General features: G+C 39.7%; 1 protein-coding gene across 2 annotated transcripts; it reads right to left on the bottom strand.

Moving 5' to 3' along the window:
* vps54 (VPS54 subunit of GARP complex) lies at nucleotides 1-26741 on the bottom strand. Of its 2 annotated transcripts, XM_023275845.3 has the most exons (24): nucleotides 26580-26741; nucleotides 22033-22207; nucleotides 20985-21226; nucleotides 17877-17961; nucleotides 16499-16533; nucleotides 15368-15499; nucleotides 13985-14370; nucleotides 12780-12906; nucleotides 11866-11895; nucleotides 10904-11011; nucleotides 10744-10799; nucleotides 9897-9993; nucleotides 9333-9667; nucleotides 8894-9023; nucleotides 8635-8816; nucleotides 8120-8232; nucleotides 5337-5400; nucleotides 5113-5218; nucleotides 4781-4868; nucleotides 4464-4585; nucleotides 3841-3921; nucleotides 2888-2995; nucleotides 2689-2783; nucleotides 1-718 (listed from the first exon to the last, which is right to left on the bottom strand). In XM_023275845.3, exons 2-24 carry the CDS (start codon nucleotides 22175-22177, stop codon nucleotides 613-615), a joined length of 2973 nt encoding a protein of 990 aa, XP_023131613.1. In that variant the 5' UTR covers nucleotides 22178-22207; nucleotides 26580-26741; the 3' UTR covers nucleotides 1-612. The 2 variants fall into 2 exon arrangements, with proteins under 2 accessions (XP_023131613.1, XP_023131614.1); XM_023275846.3 differs by lacking the exon at nucleotides 11866-11895.
* Between the last annotated feature and the right edge of the window lie 1259 nt (nucleotides 26742-28000).

The raw sequence follows: 28000 nt of genomic DNA, 5'->3' as shown, positions 1-28000 counted from the left end.
TCTGAGTATAAAAATGTCCGTGTTGTGTGCAGCTGATCAGAGTGATTTGGGAAACAGGAACCCTGTAGATTTGTTTGGAGCAGTGAAGAGGAAAATCATCTTTTCAGACTGAATCATTTTATCCCCTGAACTTTCTATCTTCAGCTGTGAAGTTTCCCTGAAGTCCACAAAATCAGTGACATAAAAGCTCATTTTCAGTGTTGGCGATAAAAATCCTTTCAGCCTCAACATCCCGGGCCCAAGGAAAAAGAAAAGTCTGCCACAGTATAGAATGTTTCTCCAGAAGTCAGAAAAATAAATTACCCCTCCATGTCTTCAACATCTTCCACACCCTGCAGTGTGCTGCAATAAAACTGTCTAATAATTTACTAGTATTTCTGTCCGATTGCACACAGTGAGATGAGGTGGCAGCAGTTTTTAGGAGGCTCTGTGTGGAACTTTATCAAGTCGTTGAAGCTGTTGGAGTTCTGGCATGCTGCTGCTGCTCTTCTCCCAGTTTTGTAGTTTTGGTCCCTCTGGGCCTCCTCCACTGTCAGCCGGCCGCCATCGGCCCCTGAGGTCGGCCCCCGTCGCCGGGTCGGTCAGTCCATGACGTCCAGACTCCGTCCTACATCACCTCTTCTGCTCCCAGATCTCAGCCATGTTCAGGTCGAGTCGCTCGAGGCTCTTCAGCGCCTGGATGTTCTCCGTGTAGAAGGCCACGTCGACCACCACCAGCCTGCAAACAGCCACAGGTCACAGCTTTAAAAACAGTGAGAAAACCAGCCCGACACACAGCAGAGTGAGAGCATAGCCGTGAAAACAAAGGCTTTCTAACTCTCTGTAAGAAACATGCCAACATTTGTGTCATTTTTTTACATAAACCTTTTTGTAAATAATCCCTTAAATGAAACTGGTAAAGTGTGACCAACATGTGCACTAACAGGACATCCTACAGTCACAAACACTCTGAGGTTTGGGGTCTGTCTTGTTTCTAAATGACCTCAATCACACCAAACAGACTTAATACAGTTTCTACCTAAAACTTTTTATGAACATGCCAAGTTCTGCTTTACAGTGAATTTATGTATGACCAACAGGTTTCTAGAAATGAAATACAGAATGATGTGTTACGGATGAAGTTTAACCATTTATTTCAAATAAATTTTCTATTTTTTTTTTTTTTGCATTTTTAGTAAAACTCTTAACGTCCAAAACTCGTCCTTTCTTAGTATTCAGTGTCAAAGCGTTTATTTAATAAGTTTCCTCTCATCACAGTTTTATTAAATCCTTGACGCCTGAACTTATTTATGATTAAATAAAAAAACATTTTTTGTATTTTTGCTTTCCAGCTGATGCTAAAATAAGTGGAGATTGTTAATGTATCTATTACAAATAGAACGGATATACAATAATAACAACAGATATATAATAATTAGGTCCCACTCCGACCGGTCCTACCAGAAACCAGTGCTTGCAAAATGTTCTGAGATACATATTTAATATGCACAAACTGGCATTGAGGGAATGGACATGCTGTCTTGGCTGCAATCAAATTCACTGTGAATTTGCGACAATAGGCGTCAAAGGGTTATAAATGTCATAACCACATTTTTTTTTTTGCCTCCACATCAAACAGTTCTTCTAGCTGCTAACCATCTTTCTTCATGTCTCCACTGAGACTTTGTTCCTCTTTTCTCTGAGATGATCTCCAGCTCTTTGACATTAAAGCTTCTTTTCTTTCCTCTGCTCTTCAGTTTCCTCCACAGATTCTTGACAGGATTCAGGTCTGGACTCTGGCTGGGCCTCTCCAACATCTTCATATTGTTCCTCTTCATCATTTCTTCACCATTTTGGTTCTAGCTTTCAGATCCACTGTCTTGCTTCTTCAGACTATCTGATGGTTTCCCTTCAGGCCGAACCGCTGAAAAACTAAACATTAACCTCCCACCACGTTCGACCATAGGAACCGTGTTCTTGGAGCTGAATGCTTCTCATTTCTTTCACCAAACTGAAGACACAAGCCAGTGTCCAAACAACCTGTTCTTCTCCAGGTGAGCTTTTGTGTGTTTGTCTTAAAGAAGTGCAGCTTTGTTCAGTGTTTGATGATGGTGGTACCAGATGATGGTTCTGGTGCTGACTCTTCTCAGCCTCTACCATTCTTGCCAGTGCAGGGATCACTTTTGTCTTCCTACCACGTCCTTTAAGTTTCTCCATTGTGTGTACTTTTGGATTATACTCTGCACTGCAGTCACCAGCACTTGAGAACACTGGATATGACTTTAGAGCTTTTCCCCATGTGGCTGCCAGTGACCACCATGTGCAGCTCTCTCAGTAATGCACACTAATACTAATTACAAACCCTCTAGAAACTTAGCAGAAACGACCAGAACCATGTGTTCAGAAGAGGCATGAAAAGCCTTGGATGTTGGTGGAGAAACTGAGGAACAGTTCAGTTTAAAAGCTTGTAGTGACATGAGCAAAATCAGATTTTTCAATAATTTAAAAAGACCAAAACTAAACAAAAATTAAAAGTATGTTTGTCTCCAACTATCAAACAGCAGTGTGTGGTAAAAGCAGCAGACAGGAGCTACAATCAGAGCACCATGTCATGTTTTCTGAGAAACATCCGTTTAAATGTGATTTGAGTGAAACACAAAACGCTTTTCTACTGTCTGAACATGTTGCTCTATTGCGTGGTGCAGTTACCCGTGCTGTGGTCCTCCGTCATTAATGACCCCAAGTCGAGCCAGCTGCCTCTTCAGGTGCATTTTAAAGCTGGCATTGATCCTTAGAAACAACATCTGTGCAGGAAAAAAAACATGTCTGAATGCCAACTTGTTTTTCTCTGAACTGTTCAGATTCTCCAGTAAAGAACACCTCGGGATGAGAAACGTGATAAACTCACCTGTGTCTGTTCTTCAGGTAAGAGTTCATAAATGGCTTCGTGCATCTTTGCCATCTGCTTACAGACATTTCTGAAGCAGGCCGAGGGCATCGGAGCCTTCACTTCATACTGAGGAAACAGCAGAAACAACACATGTGAAACACAGCAGGATCCAATGGGAAGCAATGAAACATGCACAGATGAGCCAAAACACATGAATGCAGAGTGTTGATTATATGGTGACAGAGATGCTCATCAAGGTGTTTAATATTGGAGTAATTCTGCTGTACGTGCTCCATTCTAAAGGATGATACAGAAAGCTCTCCAGCTTTCAGCTGACAAGTTTAGTCCTCAGGGTTGTTCAGGATGAACAGTCAGAATGGAGGAGAAAAGCTCAGACACGGTGGAGATGTGAGCTACAGAGCTGGACCTTGGAGCACTAGAAGAAGGCCACTTTGTCCAATGAGATTTCTTTTTTCATCACATGTACACGTGCATCATGTGCCTTGGCAATGATCTGCTGTAAGAAAAAACTTCGATTGGACCTGGATTGGCTGCTGGTGTTTTGCCCATGTTGTTGTGGCACATTTGTTATGGACATTCAAAATGTTTCGGCTCACTACGGAGACACAGTTCTCTCTAAAAACAGTTACTGTATCCTTCTAGATACACACAAAAATAATTTCTATGAATAATATCTCAAATAGGGGAAGTATCCCATGAGAGCTTCCGTCTTGCATGTTTTAGTATATTGAAGCATAGACAACACTGGGTACAATGAATGTGAAGTACTGAGTTTTTAGTTTATTATTTTATTTGTCCCTTGCCCCTTTAATGTCTATTATACTTTTATCTTACACCATCGGTTCTGGTAAAAAATACAAATTACAAATAAAGGCTGCTGATATCATTACATAAAGGTTAGAACAAAGACAAATTCTTGTAACTTCTAAAAACCCCAAGACTGACTTTACCTTTGATAAAACCTTCTCAAACAGACTGTCCATAATGGCCACCAGTTTAGCAGAGATCTCTGCTATGTGATCATTGTAGTCCTGCAAAACAAACAGCAAACACTCTGCGACAAAACTTGCAAGTCAGGATTCACACAAATATACCACAAAAATAAGAAAGACAAAAAGTGATTGATTTTTGAGGTCAGGATTCTTTGATTAGTCATGCTTTTATTATTGGATGTTTGACTTCAAACACGCGTCAACATGTTTGGGGTCACATAGAAACGTCCTCATTTTAAAAGAAAAACAGTTTTTCAATGAAGAGAATGAATGATAAATCCAGTGTAGACATTGTTAATGTGGTAAATGACTGTTCTAGCTGGAAACGGCTGATTTTTAATGGAATATCTACATAGAGGTACAGAGGAACATTTCCAGCAACCATCACTCCTGTGTTCTAATGCTACATTGTGTTAGCTAATGGTGTTGAAAGGCTAATTGATGATCAGAAAACCCTTGTGCAATTATGTTAGCACATGAATAAAAGTGTGAGTTTTCATGGAAAACATGAAATTGTCTGGGTGACCCCAAACTTTTGACCGGTAGTGTATGTCTAGACTCTGGTCTAGACTGTACATTACCTTGGTGATGTGATCGAAGTGTCTGAGGACACTGAACTGCTTGGGCTGCAGTTTGGTCTCGAAATGAGCTCTAATGATGGGAATGTAGTGAACCACCAGCTGCAGACAGCGGGACGCTAACGCTACAAACACAGGAACACAAAGAGTGTGAATATTACACCACAGAGGCTTTCTACACGGTAGTCAACACTTGATTAAGGTTAAGAGACAAAACAAGGATCTTCAGCATCAGATAAACAGATGCTTTAAAAGCTCTTCTGCGGTTTTCCTGTCCTTACATGGACTTGTGACCAGTGTGTGCAGCTGCTGTTACATACCGAGGTTTTTGGTGGTGATGGTCTTGAGGCCAACGACCTGCAGAGCTCCAGCTCCCAGAACCAACTGGCAGCTCCGAGAGTTGAAGTGCTGCAGAAACACAAAGAAAGACTGAGTCTGACCTGACAGGGACACTCAAACCAGAAAATAGTCTAGTGCAGTTCTGGTTTGTCAGCTCATGGTTTCTAGTATTCATTAGTTGAACTAATCTATTGTGTATATTTGTAATCAATGATCAACAAAGACTGGCAACCAGCACAATCAGAAAGATCCCAACGGAAGACAGAAGGTGTTCTTATTGTAGGTGAATTTGGTTGAGTTTATTGTTTCTGACCTTGAGGAGGTCCGACAGACGCGTCAGCATGTCGGTGGCAATGGATGGGATGTCATTGACACACTGACAGTATTCCAGAAAGATCCGGATCAGCAGCAGAACCGTCCTGAAATATGGGACATGTGAGACTTTGTTTCATTTGCTGAAAACAGGAACAATATGAGACCTTTGCTGGTGAGTGTGTTATTAGTTGAACTGTTACTTCAGCGTAGCAGGAAACCTACCCAACGACTGCATATTTCTGCCCGTTAACAAGCAGAAATTCAGCAGGTTTCTTCTCATCTGGACCTGCAGAAGGAAACCACATTAAGTCTTTATAAACCTCACACATATTAGGGTGTTCTGTTTACTCTGAGAAATAAAGCTTCTTTTTATAACATTGTGAATGTGTGTGATTAAATGTATTTGTTGACTTTACAACATGCAGAAGTCGTGGAGTAACAACAGAAATGTTGACTGACAACCCGACTGAACGAAACTGAACAATGATTCCAGATTCTTATCTTAAATCAACAGATTTTATTCTCTTTCTTAGATTGTATTTTTCTCCAAGTGAGGATTTTTCTGAGAAACATCTCTGCTCAGCAATATTTACAAGAATGACCACGTTGGTACTTTTCAGTTGTGGTAGTGCTCTGGTGGCATTTGTTCTGCTCTTTCAACTTTACTATATAGTATACAGATAATATTTTACAGCTTCCCAATCTCTTTCTAATCAATAAGGATTTTTCCTTGTCACTTAACCCAACAGCGGAACATATTTTCTTTGTTGTACGATAGAAACCCTCACATTCTCCTGACAATATCAAATGACCATGTTTTTCTTCAGTCATAATCACATTAGGACCAATGTTATTATTATAGAATGTCTGTGCACCTTAGGTAGTTCGATATAGCTGTTTTCCTACAACCTGTCAAAGTCACTGTAAATCACTCAAATCCACTTTAAATCACCGTGACTTGAAATGTGTAAATAATGTATATTGAATTTTAACTACATTTAGTATTCTATCGATTTTAAAATTAGAAGCGTTTTGTTTATAGTACTTTACAGCAAGATTTTCAGAGTATATACTAACCTTTAATAGTATTGTTACTAACCTGCCTTTTTGTTATTTTATGTTGTGTGTAAGCTGCTAAACACTTGAACTTCACTCAGGATTAATAAAGTAAGTATCTATCTATCCATCTATCCATCCATCCATCCATCCATCCTGTTCAAAAACATTAATAAAATGGAATGTACGGCACCAAGTCATATATGTCCACATGTTGTTCTCGAAATTTTATGTATTTCATTGACTAATAAACTTCTTGTATCATTTTTATTCTTTGTGTCATGTCTTATTTTGAGGTTTTGCATTCTTGGACTGGGATGGAAGATGCAAAGTCACACAAGTACATCTCATATAATTAGAATATGGTGGAAAAGGTTAGTGTGCATAAACTGAAATATTTTAAGCTTTTATTTGCTAATGTTCATTTGATTTTGCAGCTCTACTTCTGCGATAACCATTGTAATTGAATTTATTTCTTCACCGTTTCAGTATGTTCCTCTCCACCAGCCGCTTCCTCTTTCCTCATTTTCTTTTAAAATAATCAGCCACAGGCAGGGACAGACTGACAGGGCCAATGAAGTTCTAAAAGCACTACTTTCCAACGATGTTAACACAGTAGCTGCATATGCCAGAACAGCTTCATGATCATCACACACACACAAATGCAACCACCTGAAATCTCAACTCACACTCTCAAAAAGAGGTCGCAAGCAGGTCGCAGTCTGGAGGCCTGATTCAGATGAAAGTATATTTACATTTCTTTTGGAAATCAAGGTCCTAGAGTCTGGAGGAAGAGTGGAGAGCCATAGGATCAAAGTTGCTTAAAACCCAGTGTGAACTAAACACAATCAGTGATGATCTGCTGGTGTTGGTCCACCTGCATAATCAAGTTAAAAATCAATGCAGTCATTTAACAGCAGATTTTGGAGCACTACATGCTTCCATCCGCAGAACAGCTTTTCACAGATGCAGATTAGGTCTTCTAGCAGGACCTGACATCTCCCACACTGCCAAAACCACTCAGAAATGGTTCACGGAACGTGGCATTACGGTGCTAGATTGGCCAGCCGGCTCATCAGATCTCAAAACCAATAGAAAATCTGTGGTATACTATCAAGAGGAGAATGGAACGAACCAGACCCAACAATGAAGAATAGTTGAAGGGAACCATCAAGGCAACCTGGGCATTCATTAACCCTCAGCAGTACCACAGGCTGAGTGCCTTCATGCCACGTCGCATTGCTGGAGTAATTTGAGCAAAGGTAGCCCTGACCAATTATTGACAGAACATACTTTTCAAAGTTTGAACATTTCTGTACAATAGACCTTTTGAAATATTCTAATATTGCAAGACAGATTTTGGTGAGGGCATTCATAAGTTGTAAGCTGCTAACAAAGTTAAAACAAATAAAAGCTAAAAATATTTCTGTTTATTTGCACAGAGTCTAGAATACAGGAGGTCCTCGGTTTATGACGTCCTCGACGTATGGCATTTCGTCGTTACATTCGAACTGGTTACGTGGAACTAGTTTGTGGAGCCGAGCGGACGAATACATCGTCACGCAGCATGATAAGACGGATTTGTTTACATTCGCTGGTTGTACGCCTCCTTGGATTGTGCTACTTACAAAACAGTACAACATATTCTGTTACTCTGTTATTCTGCTGTTGTACTCATATTATGTTCTGTTATCTTCTTGTAAAATGATTTTTTTTTTTTTCACTTGTCTGGTGAAAAATATTAAACCTTTTCCACCATAGTCTAATCATGTGAGTACACTTGTATATGCAGTATGCCTGTGGATACACTAGGATGTATGAATGTAAGAAATATGTATGTTTTAACCATACAGTAAAAACAAAAATATGTGGATCATAAAAAAGTATTACTCAATAAATACAAGTTCCTGGAACAAAGAGCAGAGACTTTTGAGCAGGCGATCTGATACCTGTGGTTTTGCGCTCTGGTAGTGTTATTTTTCCATCAGCGATGGAGTTCACCAGATCCTGAAACTCTGCAGGAACCTCTGCCTGCTTCCAGCGCTCATTATCTAGGAGGAGGCTTTAGGGACACAAAACAAACATTAGCTTTAGAAAACACAAACCCATACGACACCGCTGCTGCAATCCCCGTCAACAGTTTATAGTTTGGGTCAGTGCACAGCGGAGAATCAGAACAGGTTACACAATCAAATCCAACACTATGAAACCAGGACGAAAAATATATTCCTCAACTTGTAAAACAAATATAAACTTTGACGAGTCACATGATATCACTCACAATATTCCAGTACAGCAGTTCATAAAAATGAAAGCTGGGAAATACAACAGTCTAACCTTTGAGTACCAAGCTTGTTATTTCATATTATTACCTTTAACCACTTGCTGCTCCACAAACAAATGCGTATCTGGGCATGAGTCAAAATGAATACAGTAGTGTAGATGGCACTGTGCTGCAGGTTACCTGAGTTTGGTCTTGCGTTCTTCATGGAAGCGGTGGACGAAGCGGTTGGCCTGGCTCTGCAGCGCCCCCCTCAATGAGACGCTTCTTCTGCCTGACAGCTCCTCTGTGTCCCGGACAAAACCCTCCACCGCCTGCGACAGACACACAAACTCGGCCGAGCTCAGACGCTCCAGAGAGCCGTCCTGTTGGAAACATCCACACATTTTAACAACAATTACAATCAGTCTCTCCAGCATAAAGCAGGTCTAGTCCATCATACCTTTGCTCTTGCTGTGAGCACTTTGACACAGCGGTCGTGGCTGACATCGGAGGCAGTGTACAGCAGCTCCTGGACATTATTGACCACACGGTTCAGCTCCAGCTCAGTGGGCATCATGTTCTCCCCTGACCTGAAAACAATGAAAACAAACACTCACTGTCAACAGACGAGAGAGAAAAAAGCGTCTCCTGTCATCAACAGTTCTTATTTGCCCAAATTAATGAGTATCTATAATTCCTCTTAACTACAGTGACTAAAAACACCCAGAAACTGCTTGGGCTTCAGAGCTAATTTTGGAAATGCTACAACTGACAGCAGCCGTCCAACCAACCAACAGGCCAAGTCCTGACTCGGTTACTGGTTATGATATTATGAGAATTAAATTTAGTTTTAGGGAGGGAAAATGAAAGAAAAAAAGGAAATATCTAGAGTGACATACATGATGCTCTGCTCTCTGCTGGCCGACATCTCTGAGGTTCCAGATGTCAAGTCACTGCCTGCAGTCTCCAGCCGGCCCTGCTGGATCCTGGAGCCCACTGTGGAGCTCTGATCCTGGGCCGCCAGCGCTGCCTGCTGCTGGGCCTCATTCAGGGCGTCGCTGATGAACAGACCCTCGTGGGTGAGGTAGGCCAGCTCGGCCTCCCCCTGCAGGACCGACGGGCTCTGTGAAGTCTCTTGGCCTGATGCCCCTGAACTGGCCTGCTCCAGGAGACGGTTCTTCTGGTTTGAGTTCAGAACCTCCACAACCACATTTCTGATGATGTTCAGAGTGGCCTGGGAAAAAGGACAGAACGGGAAAAAAGTCTGCAATCTGACACATTTTGGAGAACTTTTCTACAGTGTTTGTGTGGGCTTGCAAGTGTTAATCTCGACAGCTGCTGAGAGTCCAAGTTTTCTTACAGGCAGAATATTGTTTTGAACATTTTATGATTTCTTGTAAAATGTAACTGACTAAAAATAGGTGACACTGGATCGTTTGTTGAAACTGACATGTTTAACTCACCTTGATTCTCTGCAGGAAGAGAAGGAAACACTCAAAGACATTTTTCAGCAGCTCAAACCACTGAGGGAACGTCATCAGACGCATCTGGTCAGCTTGTCTGCAGAAACAGTCATTTTTCATACAGTTAAACCACAGTTTAAATCTGTATTTGGTTATGGAGCTGTATGTTCCCGTCAATGGATTCATGTTATATTGTGTCATTCTATAAGGTACAACATTTTCTTCATATAAAACACATTAAATATTTCCAGATTGTTGATGGATTTTTATGTAGTAGTAAGTTAAACAGTTCATGGCACCATCTAACAAGTTCTGAGGTCACTGGCTATTTTCGGTTAAAAGTCTGGTAACACAACAAATGATGGCTTCTGAAAGCACAAAACTTTGAACTTCCCCTAAATACTATGCAGGGGCGATCAGGAGGGGTCAAACTGTGAAACTGCCCTGACACACAAACTATGCAATCTCTACGAAATCTTTAACAAGTTAAATTTGCAGTGCAGCCCTTTTGTCTGCCCCTTCTGGTGGTGAACTTCATCACACACACACACTGTCAGTGAGTGATTATGGTGTGTCCCTAACCATCAACTGAGAGTACATTTTTTAGAACTCAGTTTAGAAAGAAGTCTATTGAATGGATGGAAAAAACTAAATATATTGTCTGTTTATAGGTGATCTAAATCAGATCACATTCATCTAAAAGTCCAAAGCACTCCCAATACAATCTGACTATTTATTTCTTTGCAGCATTGTCTACAATGACCTCATACACCCAGAGAAACTAAAGGACAGCTACAGCAGTATAAACAGTACAATCTAAGTAAAGAACCACAGAACTTCAACTCACTTTATGACGACTTCGGTGTCAATTTCTTCAATGTGCACGACACTGTCTGTCACACACTGCAACACAAACAGGTTTCCATTACATAAGAACTAAATGAATTTATAGTCTTCTGTTTTCAAACATGTCGCATTAATTCTGTTCATGCAGTCAGGAGTCATACCTGTGTGACAATGGCCTTAGCAGCCAGGATCATCTCATCACTGTAAATATCCAGAAAGTCCAGCTTCCTTTGTCTCAACAGACCGAACACCAGCGACTCCAGACGCTCCTGAAATACACAGAGAAACAACAATGTATTGAGTGCTCACACACTGAAGCTGAAGTCAGATTTGTGAAAGTCAAACTCAACAGGCAGCAGGGGTTTCAGCAAAGGCAGATTCAATCTAGCATAAAAATGAAAATGAGATTTGGTCCACATGCTGAGGTTGAAGAAGCACACCGGCACCAGAAATCAATCAGGGATAATTAAACTCATCATTAATGAGGGCTGCATACGCAAACAATTAAACCAATGTTCAGTTTCTGAAGTAGAAATAGTAACACATCCATAACTAAACATTATTTTGACATACAATGATTTCAGAATCACTGTTTACCATTAAATGTTAGATCACGTTCAGTTTTGCACTTTTGTACTTAAAATAATAACCAGAATATTACATTCCTAATGGATATCAGAGTTGAATTTATGCATGAGATTATGAAATAATGTAATGCATAATAATTATAAATTATGAATAAATTAATAATAAAATTCCCCAACTTGAAATCTAGCTACACAGATTATTCAGCACCAAACACAGAAAGCATATTTTCACTATATTTGAAGTGTTTTTTTTTAACCTGCTTGGATACAAAGGGGATTCACAACATTTTCAAATATGAGTGTTTAGACACCAGCGGTTGTTCCACTAAGCTCTCTCCATAACCTGCCTGACACCACCTGAATGTTCCTAAAGCCCTAAACTCCACCCATCTGGTACTCCAAGCACATTAAAACAAACACTGATCCACACCCTGAGCATGATTTCAGCAGCCACTGGTTTCATGGATTTCATGTGATATAATGTAAACCAGCATCGTGTGTGTCTGTGTGTGTGTGTCTGTGTGAGTCAAGCCCACCTTTTGTGACTCTGCATTTGGTTTGTGGACCTGTGATGGGCAAACCGTCTGTTATGTACATATTAATACACGTGTCTAGACGAACATGAGCGTCCACAACAAACTGTTTTCAGCTTGAATGGAAGTCAGTGAAAATGAAAAAGAACAAACAGGCTGCGTGAAAATCAAAAAAACAAATCCTTAGTGCACCCAAACCCCTTAAAAAGATGTCCACTGTATCTCAACCCAGAACATTTTTCCCCATTAATGTGCATAATGTGCTCTGATATCAACACATTTCTTTTTTTAACTGAAATTCTTTCCCCTAAATTCTACTGAAATTGTCCAATTTGACTTTCATAAGGTTAAAATGGCCAATTTAAAAATTTCAAATGCTATTTTTCCCTCCCCATCTCTCACAAAGATGACTTCAAAATCAAATATTTTAGTAACATAACATATTTAATTTCTATAAAATGTGCTGCAGAAAATATACATATAAGCATAATTTCCCTGAAGCAGTGGAACATGATTCTGATGTGTGTACATTTATTTATCCAAGCTTCTGAATGCAGCCAACTACTGAAGGAAGGAAAAGAGAAAAATGGTCGCAGTAAAAATACTCATTGAGTGATGAAGACACAGAATTTCGTTTTTTTTAGGCCTGTAGTCGACAAGTTACAGGATGCCAACGTCAAATTAATCCAAGATTAATGGCTGCAGGAACATTAAAGTAAACTGGATATTAAATACATCACTCCCTTTGTGTTACATAAAATGACTCAGCTAATTTCTTTTACCTGAGGCAGTTTGGACTGATGTAATGACTGCTTGAAGAGGTTTTTGCTTTCATAAAGTAAACACACAGGATGAATAAATGCTTTGGAAAACAGTCAGGCCGTTCAGTAAATGCGTGTACAGGAGTTTGTTCAGACCTTCTCTAGGACCTGTGGCTCGTCCTTTAGACTTCGGCTCAGGTCGCTGCGGGAATACATACTGAAGTCCTCCACCATCATCTTATCGATCAGCTTCTCCAGCTCACACAGCTGGGAGCCCAGATGTCTGAGAGACACGAACACAGAAAGATAGGCGATGTCAGTGGTGCTTCACTTGTGATGTGGTACAGCAGCTGAAGTTTCGGTGGTGTTGCTCCGACAGTGACGTTTTCAGTTGCACTTTCAGTAGGAGGCTTAAAAGGTCTAATGAAACTGTGAAACCAAACTTGTGGAAAGAACCCCAAATTTAAATACTGATCCTGAACAGATGAAGAGGTAAAAACAATGAGACCAAAATGACTAAAAAAATATGAATCTTGACTGATCACTGACATCTTTTTTCCCCTCTGTTTTACTGTTTTCTATTTATTTTGCTGCAGAACTTCAGTTTCATTTTTTACCGGTGCTAAATGTCTGTTCTGCCTACAAATGTTAATGTATTAGTAGCATGTTTACCGATGGCTCAAACATGACGAATAACACAAATATCAAAAAGAGATAAAGTTAAAAATTGGGAGTAAAGCTTTTCAAAACCCACCAGAAGCTCCAGTGGTTCTAATTTCTTTTCTGCTCAATAAAGACCTCACGAGACGCATATATATGAACTTCGTAAAAAAAAACTGAGTGTTTTCAGCAGTGATTTTATGTTGCATTAGAAGACAAAATCAAAAATTCTCCACAACTGATCCTGTTGCTTTACACATAAGATGAAACTCTTATTTTCCAATGGCAGGAAATGCAAACATTTCATGGTACCTTTAACATGGTGAGGATGTGATTTTTTTCAGCTAGCCTTGTTGGAAAGGACATGTGCTGCGGGTTCATTTGTGCTACAACTCTTTGCAATAAAAAGTTTGAGAACAACTAGACCCTTTAGAAGAAGAAGGGATGTGAATTTGGACACAGGATGTGTCTGTCGGGCTCTAAGGGTTTTGTTGAGTTAAACAGCTACATAGACATCTTGAGTGATGAGACTTGAACTTTAGCTGAAATTTTACATTTCTGCTGAATTATGTCCAACACACACACATGATGTACAGCTGCTACATTGCCTGTTTGCTGTCAGAAACCATAAACAAGTCAATACAGTGGCCAAATCTGTGTCAGTAACGACAGTATGACAGACCCACAGAGCCCCTCCTCACCTGAAGCTGTGTATTCCCTGCAGCTCCTGCTGCAGCACCTCCTTGGTGGTGGCGATGAGCTCCAGTGCTCCAACAAACTCGGAGGTAGAGAGCAGCAGCTGCACGGTGGGCTGTGTCTGATGCACCGCTGCCATCAGCTTCAGCTTGTTGTGCAGCTTCACACAGTTGTTGCGAGTCATTGCTTTGCGAAGGGCCTGGAGAGGCCCCTGGCACATGACCCGGTCCATGGCCGCCGTCCGGCCCCGCAGCACAGCCACAGCCTGCTGCGTCTCCTGCAGCCGGTCCTGTAACTCGTGCTGCGAGGACATAGCATGGAAAAAGGCCTCGGAGCGCAGTGAGATCTGTCGAGCAATGCTCACCTCAACCACATCCAGGTAGTGGCTCAGCTGGAGGAAAGAACAGAGGCAGAATGTCGTAAATATCTGCACACAGAAAAATTCACTTTTAGCTGCTTTCCATTGCTAACTCAACAGAGCAACAAATGAACAGCTTGTTTTTAACGTAAGACCTCCCAGAAACTTTTTCCCGAGGGTCTTTTGTTTAGAATTGCTAAAAGGTAGAGCTGAAATGATCGGCTGCTTTGGGATTAATCCGAAATCCCAAAAATTCATGATAGTTTCAACTTTTTAACTGTTCATTTCTTTGTCTTATTTGATAGTAAAGTGAATGTCTTTAGATTGTGGATGGTTGCTATTTTAAAATGGGGAATTCATTTGGATAAATCCTTTAACATGCTCCAATCCATTTAGGTGACTGTAAACTCCATGTTATGACCGACTAACATCCAAATCCCAACCAGTACTCAATTTTCAATGATAGAAAGGCAGAAAACCCTTTGATTGTCTTCATGTTTGGAGTTTTTGCTTGTTTAAGGGAACAACTAATTACCAATATTGTTGTAGATTCAGTCTCTGCTGTAAATTAAATTTCTGTGGATCAGCACTAAAAGACCATAACGTGATGATCCCATTAGTTACCAGATTCCCCTCTATGATGCTTGAGAATAAAATGTTTTAATCACCAGTATTTTAGGCTACAAGCTAGTCCTCAAAAACCAAATGACTGCAATCCTTCCTTAAGCAACAGTTTGAGTTTGACAGAAGTAAATTAGTGAAACTCAACTCAAAATTATCAAAAAAACAAACAGCTGAATTAGGCAGGGGCAAACTGTTTTTTTTTTAAACGTCATTTCAGAAAATCAGTGTCACAAGTTGTTCATCTTCTCCTGGTTACATATGAGACAATTCAATGAACAGACATCTCCTGATGCTGGATGACATTAGAGTCATGCACCAACGGGATTAGTCTCTTATTTGCCTCTCCGTACTAAAAATGATTCACATTTCCCCTCTGAGTGATGTGTGTGCTTTGCTGAGAGTTCACCTTCTCCTGCAGCAGTTTGGAGGAAGCCACGTCTCTGCTGCTCTTTCCACCGGCGCTGTTAAAGTGAGACCAGGGCAGGACGTTGTTGAAGGTGGCTGGGTCATCCAGGGCAAAGTCCGGCTTCATAAAAATCTGAAAATTCAAGACAAAGACACAAAGGTCAGTGTGGAGACAGTTGTACCTGGTGTAACCCAGGGAAGAAGGCTAGTTTCACTGACCCGATTAAGCTAAATATATTAGACATATTCATTTTTAGGTTTTAATTAACAGGATTCTAGACAGAGAAGCTAGAAATGGGAACAACGTGAATTTTCACGCCACTCGTGGAACAGAGCTATGGAAATTCTATGACTCAAAACTACACCTATCACACACTTGCATTAAAATTCAGGCTACAACCCATCAAAAGACTAGTACTGATACTGGAGAGGTAAATAGAATATCGATGTCACACCTCCTAAATCTATCTTTCAGAGAGCTTCACACTTGAAAAATAAACTAGTCAATGCTTTCTGGTAGAAACAGAAGCATGCATGTAAATAAATAAGTATGCAATGAGTAAGTGTTGCAGTCAGTTTCACTACCGTATAAGTTAGTGGAATTAGAGAAACCTGATTTCCTTGAGGAGATTTTTCCTGGACATTGCAGATTTCTTTGTCTGCATAACTGAGTTTTCAATCAGCTTTTTGCAAATATGCATGTACAGAACAAAACGCTACAGACAGGGAAAATAACAGAATATAGACTGGATGAAGAGAGAGATATACTCTCACACTTCAAGTAACTCCACCCAAAGTCAAACTAAAACTGAAATGGAACAGTAAGTCAGTGTCTACCTCTGAACATTTGAGTATCAGTTTCCTAACACATACTAAAAATCAGTGAGCCAAGCTTACAAAATAGCCACGCTTTAATTCATAGGTAAATTAGATTTTTTCATATGTATTTTTGACTGATGCTTGTGCCTATCTTGGATTTGAGAGAAGGTGAAAACCTCCATGTGAGGGACAGAAGCAGAGATGAAGTTATATGAGCAATCTTGTAACACTGGTAAATTCAGGGTGAAATCAAGAAGTAGATACATTTTCGACAACAAGTTCACATCCAGTGGGAGAGAGGAAGCGTTTGTACCTTCGGGACTTGTTCCAACTCAGCTCTGGATTTGTCTGAAAGAAGCAACAAAACATCCGGATCAGTTGTCTGTCATTGTTTGATTTGTTGAATTTTACGTTCATGGCTGTATGATGTCTACAAGATGCTTTGAGTATGAATAAAAAGAACACAAATGTTTTTATGACACTAGTTTTTACAGCTAAGAGTCACAATATATCCATCTGCGCTGCTCAGCTAATTATCAGGAACATGTCCATTACAATTAACACTGATGTTTTAAGAAATGATGTAAAGGAATATAAAGAAATTGACGTGTAAAGGCGGAAACATCCTTCTTAAATGTATGAACAAGCCCATGGTCTGAAACAAACTCAAAACCTCAGAACAAAAACATAATAGTGTACAGTTTCCTGCAGATATCAGGGGTTTCCCGATACCTGGATTTAAAAAGAAAATACCAACCCTTTGCTTTGCACTGTTGCACAAAATGTTTCACTGTGCCTTTTGGTGCTAAATAACACATTCTAAGTGTAATGTTTTTGGCAGTTTACATACATGGGTATTGTCTTAACAAATTGTGTAAACAGGAATAAAAGTGTAAAGAGTAAAGTAAAATGTAGCTTCTCTTTGGCTGTATGTGCATACAGTCCTCACTGCTTAGGTTTGCTGCTGCCTAATACTGAAACTTTGTGTGGTGAGGAGCTGCTGTGCCGGCCATGCATCTGTCATGGCAAAGGACAGGTTTTTTTTTAGAGACGTTGTGCTTTTCAAACAATTTTCTTTGGCTACACTCTTTGCTATTACCTAATGTTGGCTGTTTTATCATATCTGTGTGTTTCCCAAAGATTGAGAATTCACTTATGGTGGTGGGTGGCACAGTGGGAAAATTAACTCATGTAGTTGTAACTCAGGTTGTTTTTCTGATGCTACAATTTACTGATGACTTGGGAATGTCTCACACACAGACTATTGGTGGATGCAACAATTTACCGATGATCCCAAAGTCACTATAATTTTCAGATGTTCCTTAATGAAACTAGTCAGTGAAGTCTCTAGTCTTCACTCAGTTACTGCAGTGCAACAACTCAGACAGGTGTGTGACCATAAACTACTTGAAAAAATGAAATAGGATGTAGCAAGGTCAGATTTTCCCAAGTTAAATTAAAATTAAGTGTTATATCTACTTAGGTGGCCCACCCACAGAGACGAACAGACAGTCCTGCTAAATTTAAGACTAGATGTCAATGGTCACATTGGTGCAGCCAATGAAAATGTTGGGTTGCATTTATGTTTATGTGTATTTGTCAGCAATGTGCGTTTTTATTAGTCATTTTATGGACAGAAGAGGATGCAGGCAGGGAGAGTCCTGCAGCAGTAGCTGGTTAATAATTCATACCGTGGTTGGTGGTGATACTTGAGACGGCGTCCACGTCGTCTTTGTTAGGACAGATCGTCTTGCAGCGTTCGTGGATTCGTTCCCTCTAAAAATAAAATCATGAAAAGACAAAATGATCAGTGAGTTTACTTAAAACTTCGAGTCCTCAGCCGCAGCAGTATCCTCATGAGGGTGCAATGGTTATTACACAGGAGGAAAAAAATAAAAAATAAAGGAATGTTTGACCAGAAGGTGGCATGAAATGAAAGAAAATTAAAAGCTTCCAAAGATCACAACTGTCGGTCAAATGAGAACAATGAAGTAGTGGAAAAGGGAAGCATGAGGAGAACATCTGACAGCTGCTCTTATGTCTTAGTCACTGTTTTAGTCATCATTCTGAGACTTGAGAAGGAATTGAAAACACTGCAATGACAAGCAGACGACATTTCTGTAAATGAGACGAGTCTAAAAGGAACAAAAAGAATCCGTTCCAGTCCAGAGTCTAAAGAAAATAAAAGATGTTATGCCAAAGTCTGGATGTGCAATCACACTCAATATACCTGAAGACTTTTATAAAGTAACGTTCAAAACTTCTATTTTATTTTAAAGCTACATGAAACTGAAAACAAGCAATAAAAAGCCTAAATATAAAGGTCATAAACTATAACATACAAGTGATGCACATTTGAGTACATTTAAGAAAACTTGACAATAACAGCTAATAAATCCTAAAGCAAGATGTTGTAAGAAAAAAAATATTTCATTTACTCCCTCTCCCGTAGATGCTGCTGTATTCCTGAGTATAGTCACAGAGAAATACAACGAAAGCAATATGTGTCCTAAATTTCAAACTATAATACAGAGGCTTATTTCTCTTCCATTGATATTAATGATTTATCATTAAAAATGTCAGGAAATTGCCAATACATTCAGTTGAGCAGAGAACCTCCCCCAAAAAAACACAGAACCCTCAATCGTTTGTGGCTCCTCCACTACGTTTTACCGTTTTCCATTCAGTTGACCATTTGTGGTGCACCACTACATAAAAAAATAAAAAACTGAACTAAACAACACACAAGTAGAAAATAACACTGCTGTAACAAATACAAGTAAAGAGCAGCTTGATAACTGGTTTTTCACTGGTATACTACCAAAAATAAAGCAATAACAAATCTATTCAAAACTGGATTTAGCAAGTCAACTGATGTTAAGTCTTTAAGCAACATTCATTATGTACACTGAAATAAAAATGAGGCTTCATCATTCTGACTTGCGTAAATGAAGTGAACACCTTCTAAAGTTCTATTCTATTACACTGGGAAAGGTGTGTGCCATGTTTTTGAACAAAACAGGAGGTCAGTAATCGTGGTTTTATTTAGTTATTTCCCCAGTTTTTCACACAGTCAACAGGTTGTCATGTACCGTAGTGATGGAGACACACAGCATAAAGAGGCTAGAGCAGTACTTTAAAACCGCTAACAGCTGATTGTAGAGATCCACCAATCGTCTGACCAATCCAATCAGATATTCAGCATTCTTCCAATTACTGGTACTGATATTTTTTTGTACCCAGTTTCAGATAAAATAAATAACATTTGAATGTGCTACTCTGATGCAGCTATCTCCTTTTATCTGTTGTCACTCTGTGGTCTCAAGCAATGTCCCGCCCACTGTACTATCTGACTGATGATGCATCAGAAGTAGTGGCCCATCAGCACTGAAGGACCAACAAGTGAACACTATGTGATCAGGATTGCGAGCCTACTACCAATCGACCGCTGTGCAATTATTTTCTTCGTGCTGAGTCATATTGCAGCTAAATATGATGGAAGGATGAACAATTTGTTTAAACCATCTAAACACAGTTTTCTGACAGACTGCAGCTGCAATTTTCAAGATCTTGCTTTAGAAATGAAGCTTCAGGTTCAATATTTACTGTGTAATAGATGTAAAACATGTGATGGAACATTACCACCATCAAAAGTGGACGGAGGACAGAATGAATTTGTAAAACAACAGTTTAAAGCCTGGGTCAGACATGCTGCATGGTGTATATTCTACATAGCAGCCCTTGTGATTTTGCTAACTGGATTGTATCTAATCGCATTCATTCATTTGAATCAATTAATTGTAAGGCCCTTATCTGGGTTCAGATATACACATATTTTCAAACTCATTGTGCCTCATATGCATATCAGATATAAGATTAAATGTCCATAAATCAGCTTCAAAATTACTGAAAGAAAACTCCAGAAGAAAGAAGAATTTTCTTCAATATCAAAGTAATCCACTGAAGGTTGTCTTGTACATTGATGGGTAGACGGACTGAGAACTGTCAGGTTTGTTCTCTACCTCTGCAGTTGTAAACATGTTAGGAAAGCGATCATTTACTGCCAGTACAGAAAGGCGTAGTAATTATAGTGACCAATATGGGTGTGTCAGTATTGCAATAAGACAGACATGACAAAACTGGAAGCTATTGTTTAAGTAGAACTATGAGAGTTGAGCGAACATTACGGCATTGTAGAGAAACCAGTTCTAGTCAAATATGTTAAACAGAGGGCAGTCAGTCTGTCCATAAGGCTCTGGAGCTGCCTTCACCTGCCTATAACATCTTCAGCATATAAAAAAGCACTGTCAGCTGGCATGTGCTTGCCCTGTTTATCTTCACACATGCGCCAGTCGGTACGCTCCCTCCTAGCTAGCAGCTACCAGTTCTAACAAATGTGTAACATGGAGAGCAGGTCAGCACCCATTAACTGAGAGGCACCAATGACAGCAAGCGATAAAAATCCAATCCAGCCTCACAGCTACATGTATGCTGAATGTAAAGATCAAAATATTATCAGAAAAGCAACATTTTATAAATATAAAAAAAAAAGTTGGAAAAGTTGCTGCACTGAACCAATGAAAAGCAAACAGTAGGAGCTGAAACTGCCTCAACAAGATTCCTGACACACCCACAACAGGAACTACAGGAAATCTCAGCATAAACTTTGCCTTCAGTAGCAGAAAGGTCTGATCAGCATCATCGGCACTCAGTCTGCTGAGGCCTGAGCTGCAGTGATGCTGAGTGAATCAGTCCTCCACCAATCAGAAAGGCTCTGAATAATGTAGAACAGGTGATACCTGAGCCATCTCCTGCAGGTAGGGCCCGAAGTCTTCCCTGGTGATGTTGGGGAGGTAGAAGGAGGGCATCACCTCGGTTTCTGCAAAGTCCAGCCCCCATGTTTTGGTGAAAAAGTCAGACTCTCGTTTAGCCAGTCGTGGGTCGTTCAGTGCAGCTGGGAGGTTGACTTTTGAGCTGAGCACCGTCCACCGGTCATGCTCCGCCACAACAGAAGGTCCGTTGCACAGGCCTCGCACCTCACCTGTAGGATCATAGGGAAGCTGAGTCAGTCTTTCTCACAGTTTCAGGGAAAAGCTGAACTGAGTTTTTGCATTATTTTCCCATAAGACTGATTTAAAAAACTGTAATTTAAGGTTTATTCATGGAATATGTTTTTGTTTCCAAGTTCCCATCTCTATGGGGAAAGCAACAACTGATATGTAGCATTAAAAGCACATCAATTAACAATAATGCATTTTAATATTTAATGTGTGTTTTGCTACAATGGTACTTGCCACTAGTGTGCTGTGAGCCTTGGAAAGTATGCTAAAACATACGTTTATCAGTAATTTTTCAGTATCGTTGGTATTTTTCAATATCATGCCACATTTCCAGTAGTGAGCCAAGTTTTAACCTCTGTAGCTTGGAACCACAACAAAGTGCTGCATTGCTGTATTTTTTTTTAGAAGCTCTAAAGCATTTTTCATCTTGTCTCACTTCCTTCTTTTCTAACGAAAGAGACAATGGAGCAGCATGATCATTTTTTTTTGAGTGCATGGAGCAGGTCAGCCAAAAGAAAAAGCCACAGCATTTAAAATATAAAACAAAATTTAGATTAGCTCCTTGTCTGTCCAACAACTGCAGAACAAATATTCAATGGCTTGAGCTTCTAAAATGTGATACAGCTTCCCTCAATTTTGTGTTGTTATAAACTGACAATTTCAGGACTGTTGGACAAAACAAGAAGCAAATGAACATGTCACTTTTTCACTACATTCTGACCTTTCAGAGACTAATGGTTTAAAAGAAAGAAAAAACATTTTTGCTTCGTTTTTAGTGCTTTCCCACCGGTGGGCTCTTTGGGGCAGACATCAGGCAGAGAGCGGATGGTCCGACAGCGAGGGGGGGAGGGATCCCGGTCCTTACGGTAGATCCCATCTCGGCCTCCACTTCCAGGACGAGGCACTGGGGAGGAGCTGTGGCTGGAGGCCATGGCATTGGGACTCGCCTCCCAGGAGGCTAGCTGGAAACACAAATCGAGCTGGAATTAGATTAAAGCAAGAGAAAGCAAAACCTCAGAGCTAAAGTTAGGCTCGCAAGATATATTTTTTGCTTGTCTTTTCAACAAATCACATGAAAAATACCAAAAAACAATGCGTTAGACTCTCTTAATAAATTAACTTCCCTATCTTGTTTATGACTCTCAGTTGCAAGCTCATAGCTACATACACTAACCAACTACAACACTAAAAGCACTGGTAGGTTAAGCGTATGACACTGATCATCTCATTAAAATGCCATGCTCTAAAAGGTAATCCTTGGGTCCCTGCATTCTTGTGGATGTAACTTTGACATATAGCACCCACTGTAGACTAAGGACATTTTTTGTAACACTCTCCAACAGCAGCAGCCTTCCCTAGAACACCCTCCTACACTGCAAAAACTGCTCAGGAATGACTCAAGGAAAATGTCAAAGAGCCCTAGGCACAGACCCGGCTTCCAAAACTGCTCACATCTGGATCTGGGGAAATTACAAAGCAACAGAACAAGTCTAATCCACAAAAGGCCCAACCCACAAGACTTACAGTCAAAGCCCCAGAGCCACACACGACAGGAGACCCCCAGAGGTGTCCAAGCAGCTCAGGTGGGATCTACACCATATTAGACAGGTGGTTTTAATGTTGAGGCTAATCAGAGTGTATTTGTTCAGGACTATTTTAAGAGATGGATGAATCCACATCTGGTGCTCTGGTATATTTGACAGCAGGGTGGCGTCTGTGAGGTGGAGTAAAAATAGACATTGTGTCCAATAGTTTTTGGATAACAATAGCGTGCTATAGCCCAGAGGAACAGGATATATCAGACTTTGATACACACACAGCGGGTCTTTTTTTATTGTCAACAAACCCCACAGGTTTGTTGACAATAAAAAAAATACAGACAATAATGAGATGTATCACTTTATTCCACTGATTTTAGCCTAAATCATCAATGTTACCATATCGACTAATCTGCTTCACGCTGACATTTCTGCTGAGTCACTAACAGAAAATGTTCATGGACGGGAAGTGACACCTATTCATGTTTGTCTTCAGGCAGCTGCAAACCTGAACTCAAAGTGAAAGCTTCAAGTGCAGTGCTGACTCCAAGTTCAACCACATTTCATAGTCTGTGCCACGTCTTTACAGCTCAGTCCATCAGATCAAACTCAACACCTTTAAACTGCTCGACCTCAGTGTCACTTAACAATAAAACAACAAAATGCAACAAAAATCCCAAACCTTACAACTTCAAAAAAGAAAAGCCACTTACGTATATAGACTGAAAAAGAGGCCAATATGAATGAATTATTTTTCAAGTCTTGATTCCATATACTGTCATTACATTTTATGACTTCAATCATGACGTTTCCACATATTTTAACTATTTTATAGTTGCTTATATTCACATTAGAATGCAGCTCTATTTCTGGCTACTTGCAGGAAGCTTATCAAGCTGTAAACACATTAACATTTTACTACCTAATTAGGCTGATATGTTCAACAAGTGAGCGAACAAGTGACTTCTCCATTGCCTCCAGTGTCCATCCAATGGATGAGGAAATCCATTATTGTGCTGCTAAATCTCCTACTTTTTCATCAGCTAGTCTCTAACTGCGCTGGTCGGCTGTGTGGTGCTGGGCTGGTGGTCTACAAATGGTTTTTCAGAGCTTGTTTGTTGCTCCTTGAATCACTAAGACTTAACCATACAATAAATGAGTCATAAAACAAGCAGGAGCAGAGAAATGCTGCGTAGCTCTGTATAGCTGGACCACAAGCAACACCTTTCACATTATAAACACTCATTTGAGCCACTTTTAGTAGAAAATATTCATTGCTGCAGCCTGGCCTACTTGTTAAATTAAACAATGCTCTAGAGATACAGAGGCTTTTATGTGGTTTCCTTTGGGTAATTGTGTAGTACTAAATTAATATCATTTTTCATTTTCAAATACAATGAAAAATTTCTAATTACAAAGAAATAAGTTGCTTGTCAACTTAATTTTGTGCAGCCTGCCTGAGCAGCTCAGGACGTGAAGCAGTAATGTGTTGAGCTGACAGTCGGTTCTAATCTGACTGCTCAGACTGTGGAGGTGTAAAACCCTCTGCTGTTAATCCCATCACACTGATGAGAGGATTAGTGGGAATGTCTACAGCCTCACTGTTACTACTGCCGCTGTTTTCAGCTCCTTCTGTGTTCACATACAAAAAGGCCTAAATGAGCATGTAAAACTTCAGACTTGTCAGAATCCAGCTCTCACAGAGAAGCTCGGCTGCTTCTTTCTACCACCTGCTGAGACCTCTGAGGTAAAAATAGAAAGAAACAGCAGATTTATTTTGGACAGATGTGCTTCTTTGAAGGTTTAGCAGTGATCATCATTATTTGAGTTATTTTATTCCTGCAGTAACTTCAGGTCTTGATTTTATCCATTACATGTTACAAAGACAGAGAAAGAACAGCATCTAGAAGGCCAGTGTTTTGCCATTTTGTGTTTAGGGAGACTTTTCCCACTGTTTGCATATAGACACACAGACAGCGAGGTGTTGAATAGAGAATCTAAGCCCCAGGCAAAACAAGGAGCTTTTTAAACCAAGTGTGTCCTGCTCTGGTTCATTTTTCCTCGCCGCAACAGAACAATTTTAACACGACAGAAATGGAACATGCGGATTACAGACAAACAATAGAAATGATAACACAGAGCTAACCCTCCTGTGATTAGTAAACCTTTGTACAATTCTTTCTTTACATGCCACTGTAGGGCTTTTGTGATTTTTTTTTAGTTCTGAAAATGCTTCATCAGTTAAAAGTATAACAAGAATGGACCGCGATAGCCACCCAGTCCCTACATCTGCATTTCTGCCCCACTGATCATGCACATCTTGCACTAAAGTACGCTATTATTTTTCGGGGTCATAGGTTTATATGAAGAAATGGGTTTACAGTTTAGTCTATCTGTACACCAGTAGAAAAACAAAGCAAATCCCAGCAACCATTTCTATTAAGAATAAGACCATTTACAGTTAGTCACATGGTTTAGTAACATAACTGTAGAAAATAACACTTCCTCTAGAAAGTGTTACGCCTTACAAACACCGAAGGCTTAATCACAACAGACACACTGAGGAACAGGTATTCTGACTTTTCATCTCTCAATTTCAAAAGTGCAACCTGTAAAACACCTAGATCAAACCTTCAGGGTATTTAAATCAACTAAAACATTTAGAACTTAAGCAAAAAAAATTAAAGCATGCTTTCCTGTTTCAGTCCAATCTCCTGCAGGTCAAAGTTTAACTGTGACAGTGCAGATGTGCACAGCTGGCTGTTGCAAACACAGATTCACTGTTAAGTAGTTGGAAAAAGTCTTACTCTAGCATGCTTAATTATTTTATCTTTGGTTTGTCCATCAGATCAGTTAATGTGGAGATAAATAAATCGTTGAAATAAAAATGCAACATCTTACATATGAATAAAAAAAATGAAGAAATATAAATAAACCATACTCTCCTACACACACAAGCAGTTTAAAGGTGGACTCCATTCCATGTTTATGACTCAGAAAAGTTGACCACCTGCAGAACTGGCTGTAGGAGCATTAAGTAGTGTGAATTAACAATACAGCTTTATTTCCTCTATACTCTAATCACTCTGAATGACAGACTTGGGCTGGTATTTTTTATTTTTTTTTATTCTTGATTAATTTAAACCTTGATGTCCGACATGAACACTGTCAGCAAATCAGCAAATAAAAAAATTCACAACTGTGATGGGACATAAACATGGCCTTTATGTATATCATTAATGGTAGGAATGCATCAATTAAATTTATTAACTTACTAAAACAAACTCGATATTTTCTAGCGCAATACAGCGTTTGACAACAAATGCCAAACGCAAGAAATACAATAGTCTGTTAGTAATAGTGAAATGTTGCAGGTTAAACGCTATCTTTCTAAAAATGTCTAGAATTTGCTTAGTTGAATTGTCAAATGATCGCTCAGCCTCCCATCAGGACAGGCAGCTGTAACACAGGCTAGTCAGCTAGCTTTAGCTTAGCTCCGGCACACTCACTGTCTGTGGTTTTTAGCATTACAACCGCCAAGCTGACAGTGAAGTCAACACTAATTAGCATCACAAGACACGCAAAAATCAGCTGCACGCTGTATGTCAGGGGCTGGCGTGGGGCAAATTATCCACGGCCCGAGCCAAACGCTAATGCTACAGCTAATGTTGTCAGCGACGGTTACACGTAGACTGGCTAATGCTAGCAGGCTAGCAGCTCCAGAACAGCGGAGCTCAAACATGAAACAAACTCCGCGGAGGCTGAGCGACCGTGAAGGCATCGTCCGCTGCCGTACCTGTCGCGTGAAGCACGGCGGCCGGTGGTTCTCTTCTTCACCATCACAGGGACAGTGGAGGAGCCGGGAGGACAACAACAGGACACAAACCAGCAGGTAGCACCGGTGCAGCGACCATCATGCACCGCCAGAGGAGGGGCAGCGCCAGGGCTTTCTTCTGCGTTCTGTCGACTTTCAGAATAAAGCTCTCTGCTGCCACTTGCTGGCCACAGCTGTCCAATTACTTCTGGCCATACTGCCAATTCTATTGCTATCTAGCCTCACAAATTCTAAATCATTGCAGCTTTAATATAAAGCAACTTTAGCTAATACAGGACAAGCTTAACTAATACAGAGCAATTTTTAACTTATGTCGAACAACTTTAATATAGAGCAACTTTAATATAAAGCAACTTTAGCTAATACAGGACAACTTCAACTAATGTAGAGCAACTTTAATATACAGCAACTTTAAGTAATATAGAGCAACTTTAACATAAAGCAACTTTAACTAATACATGGCAATCTTAAGTAATATAGAGCAACTTTAACTAATGTCGAACAACTTTAATATAGAGCAACTTTAATATTAAGCAACTTTAGCTAATACGGGGCAACTTTAACTAATGTAGAGCAACTTTAATATAAAGCAACTTGAGCTAATACAGTGCAACTTTAACTAATATAAAGCAACTCTAATTTAGAGCAACTTTAACTAATATAGAGCAACTTTAATATAAAGCAACTAATATAGAGCAACTTTAATATGAAGCAATTTTAACTGATGTAGAGCACTTTAATATACAGCAACTTTAACTAATATAGGGCAACTGATGTATGAAACTTCAAAAGTTTGTTGTCACTTACAAATGTCTTTATTTGTGAAGGAAAAGCTTTTTTTCAATGAAGATAACATTAACTGAATGATAAATCAAGTGTACAAATTGTTAATGTGGTAAATGACTATTCTAGCTGGAAACAGCTGATTTTTAATGGAATATCTCCATAGGGGTACAGAGGAACATTTCCAGCAACCATCACTCCTGTGTTCTAATGCTACATTGTGTTAGCTAATGGTGTTGAAAGGCTAATTGATGATTTGAAAACCCTTGTGCAGTTATGTTGGCACATGGATAAAATTGTGAGCTTTCATGGGAAACATGAAATTGCCCCAGTGACCCCAAACTTTTGAACGGTAGTGTATGTTCTCTTCTCTTGTCATTTTTATTCTGGGCATGTCATGTAGATTGCTGCTTGAATGCAATAATATCTGTAGTAGTTTGTTCTTTTTTATTGGCAGAAGTAAAACTGACATTGAAATAAGCCTGTACATTACTTTTGACAATTTAGCTGGATCAATACAAAGACATAGAGCTGTAAATGGTATGCATGTTTTCAACAAATACTGTAACTCTTGATTTTCCATACAGATTTTGTCATTA

This window comes from Amphiprion ocellaris, chromosome 4 (genome assembly GCF_022539595.1).
Source record: "Amphiprion ocellaris isolate individual 3 ecotype Okinawa chromosome 4, ASM2253959v1, whole genome shotgun sequence".
Lineage (NCBI taxonomy): Eukaryota > Metazoa > Chordata > Actinopteri > Pomacentridae > Amphiprion > Amphiprion ocellaris.
Note: the sequence above shows the minus strand (reverse complement) of the source record. Positions and strands in the feature narration are given on the sequence as shown.

Coding starts and splice junctions, on each gene's coding strand:
- vps54 (XM_023275845.3), bottom strand. CDS start 22,177: ATGGCCTCCAGCCACAGCTCCTCCCCAGTGCCTCGTCCTGGAAGTGGA. Junction 17,962..20,984: donor ACCTGCAGGAGATGGCTCAG/GTATCACCTGTT, acceptor TTTTATTTTTAG/AGGGAACGAATCCACGAACG. Junction 5,401..8,119: donor ACCAGAGCGCAAAACCACAG/GTATCAGATCGC, acceptor TTCCTTCTGCAG/GTCCAGATGAGAAGAAACCT.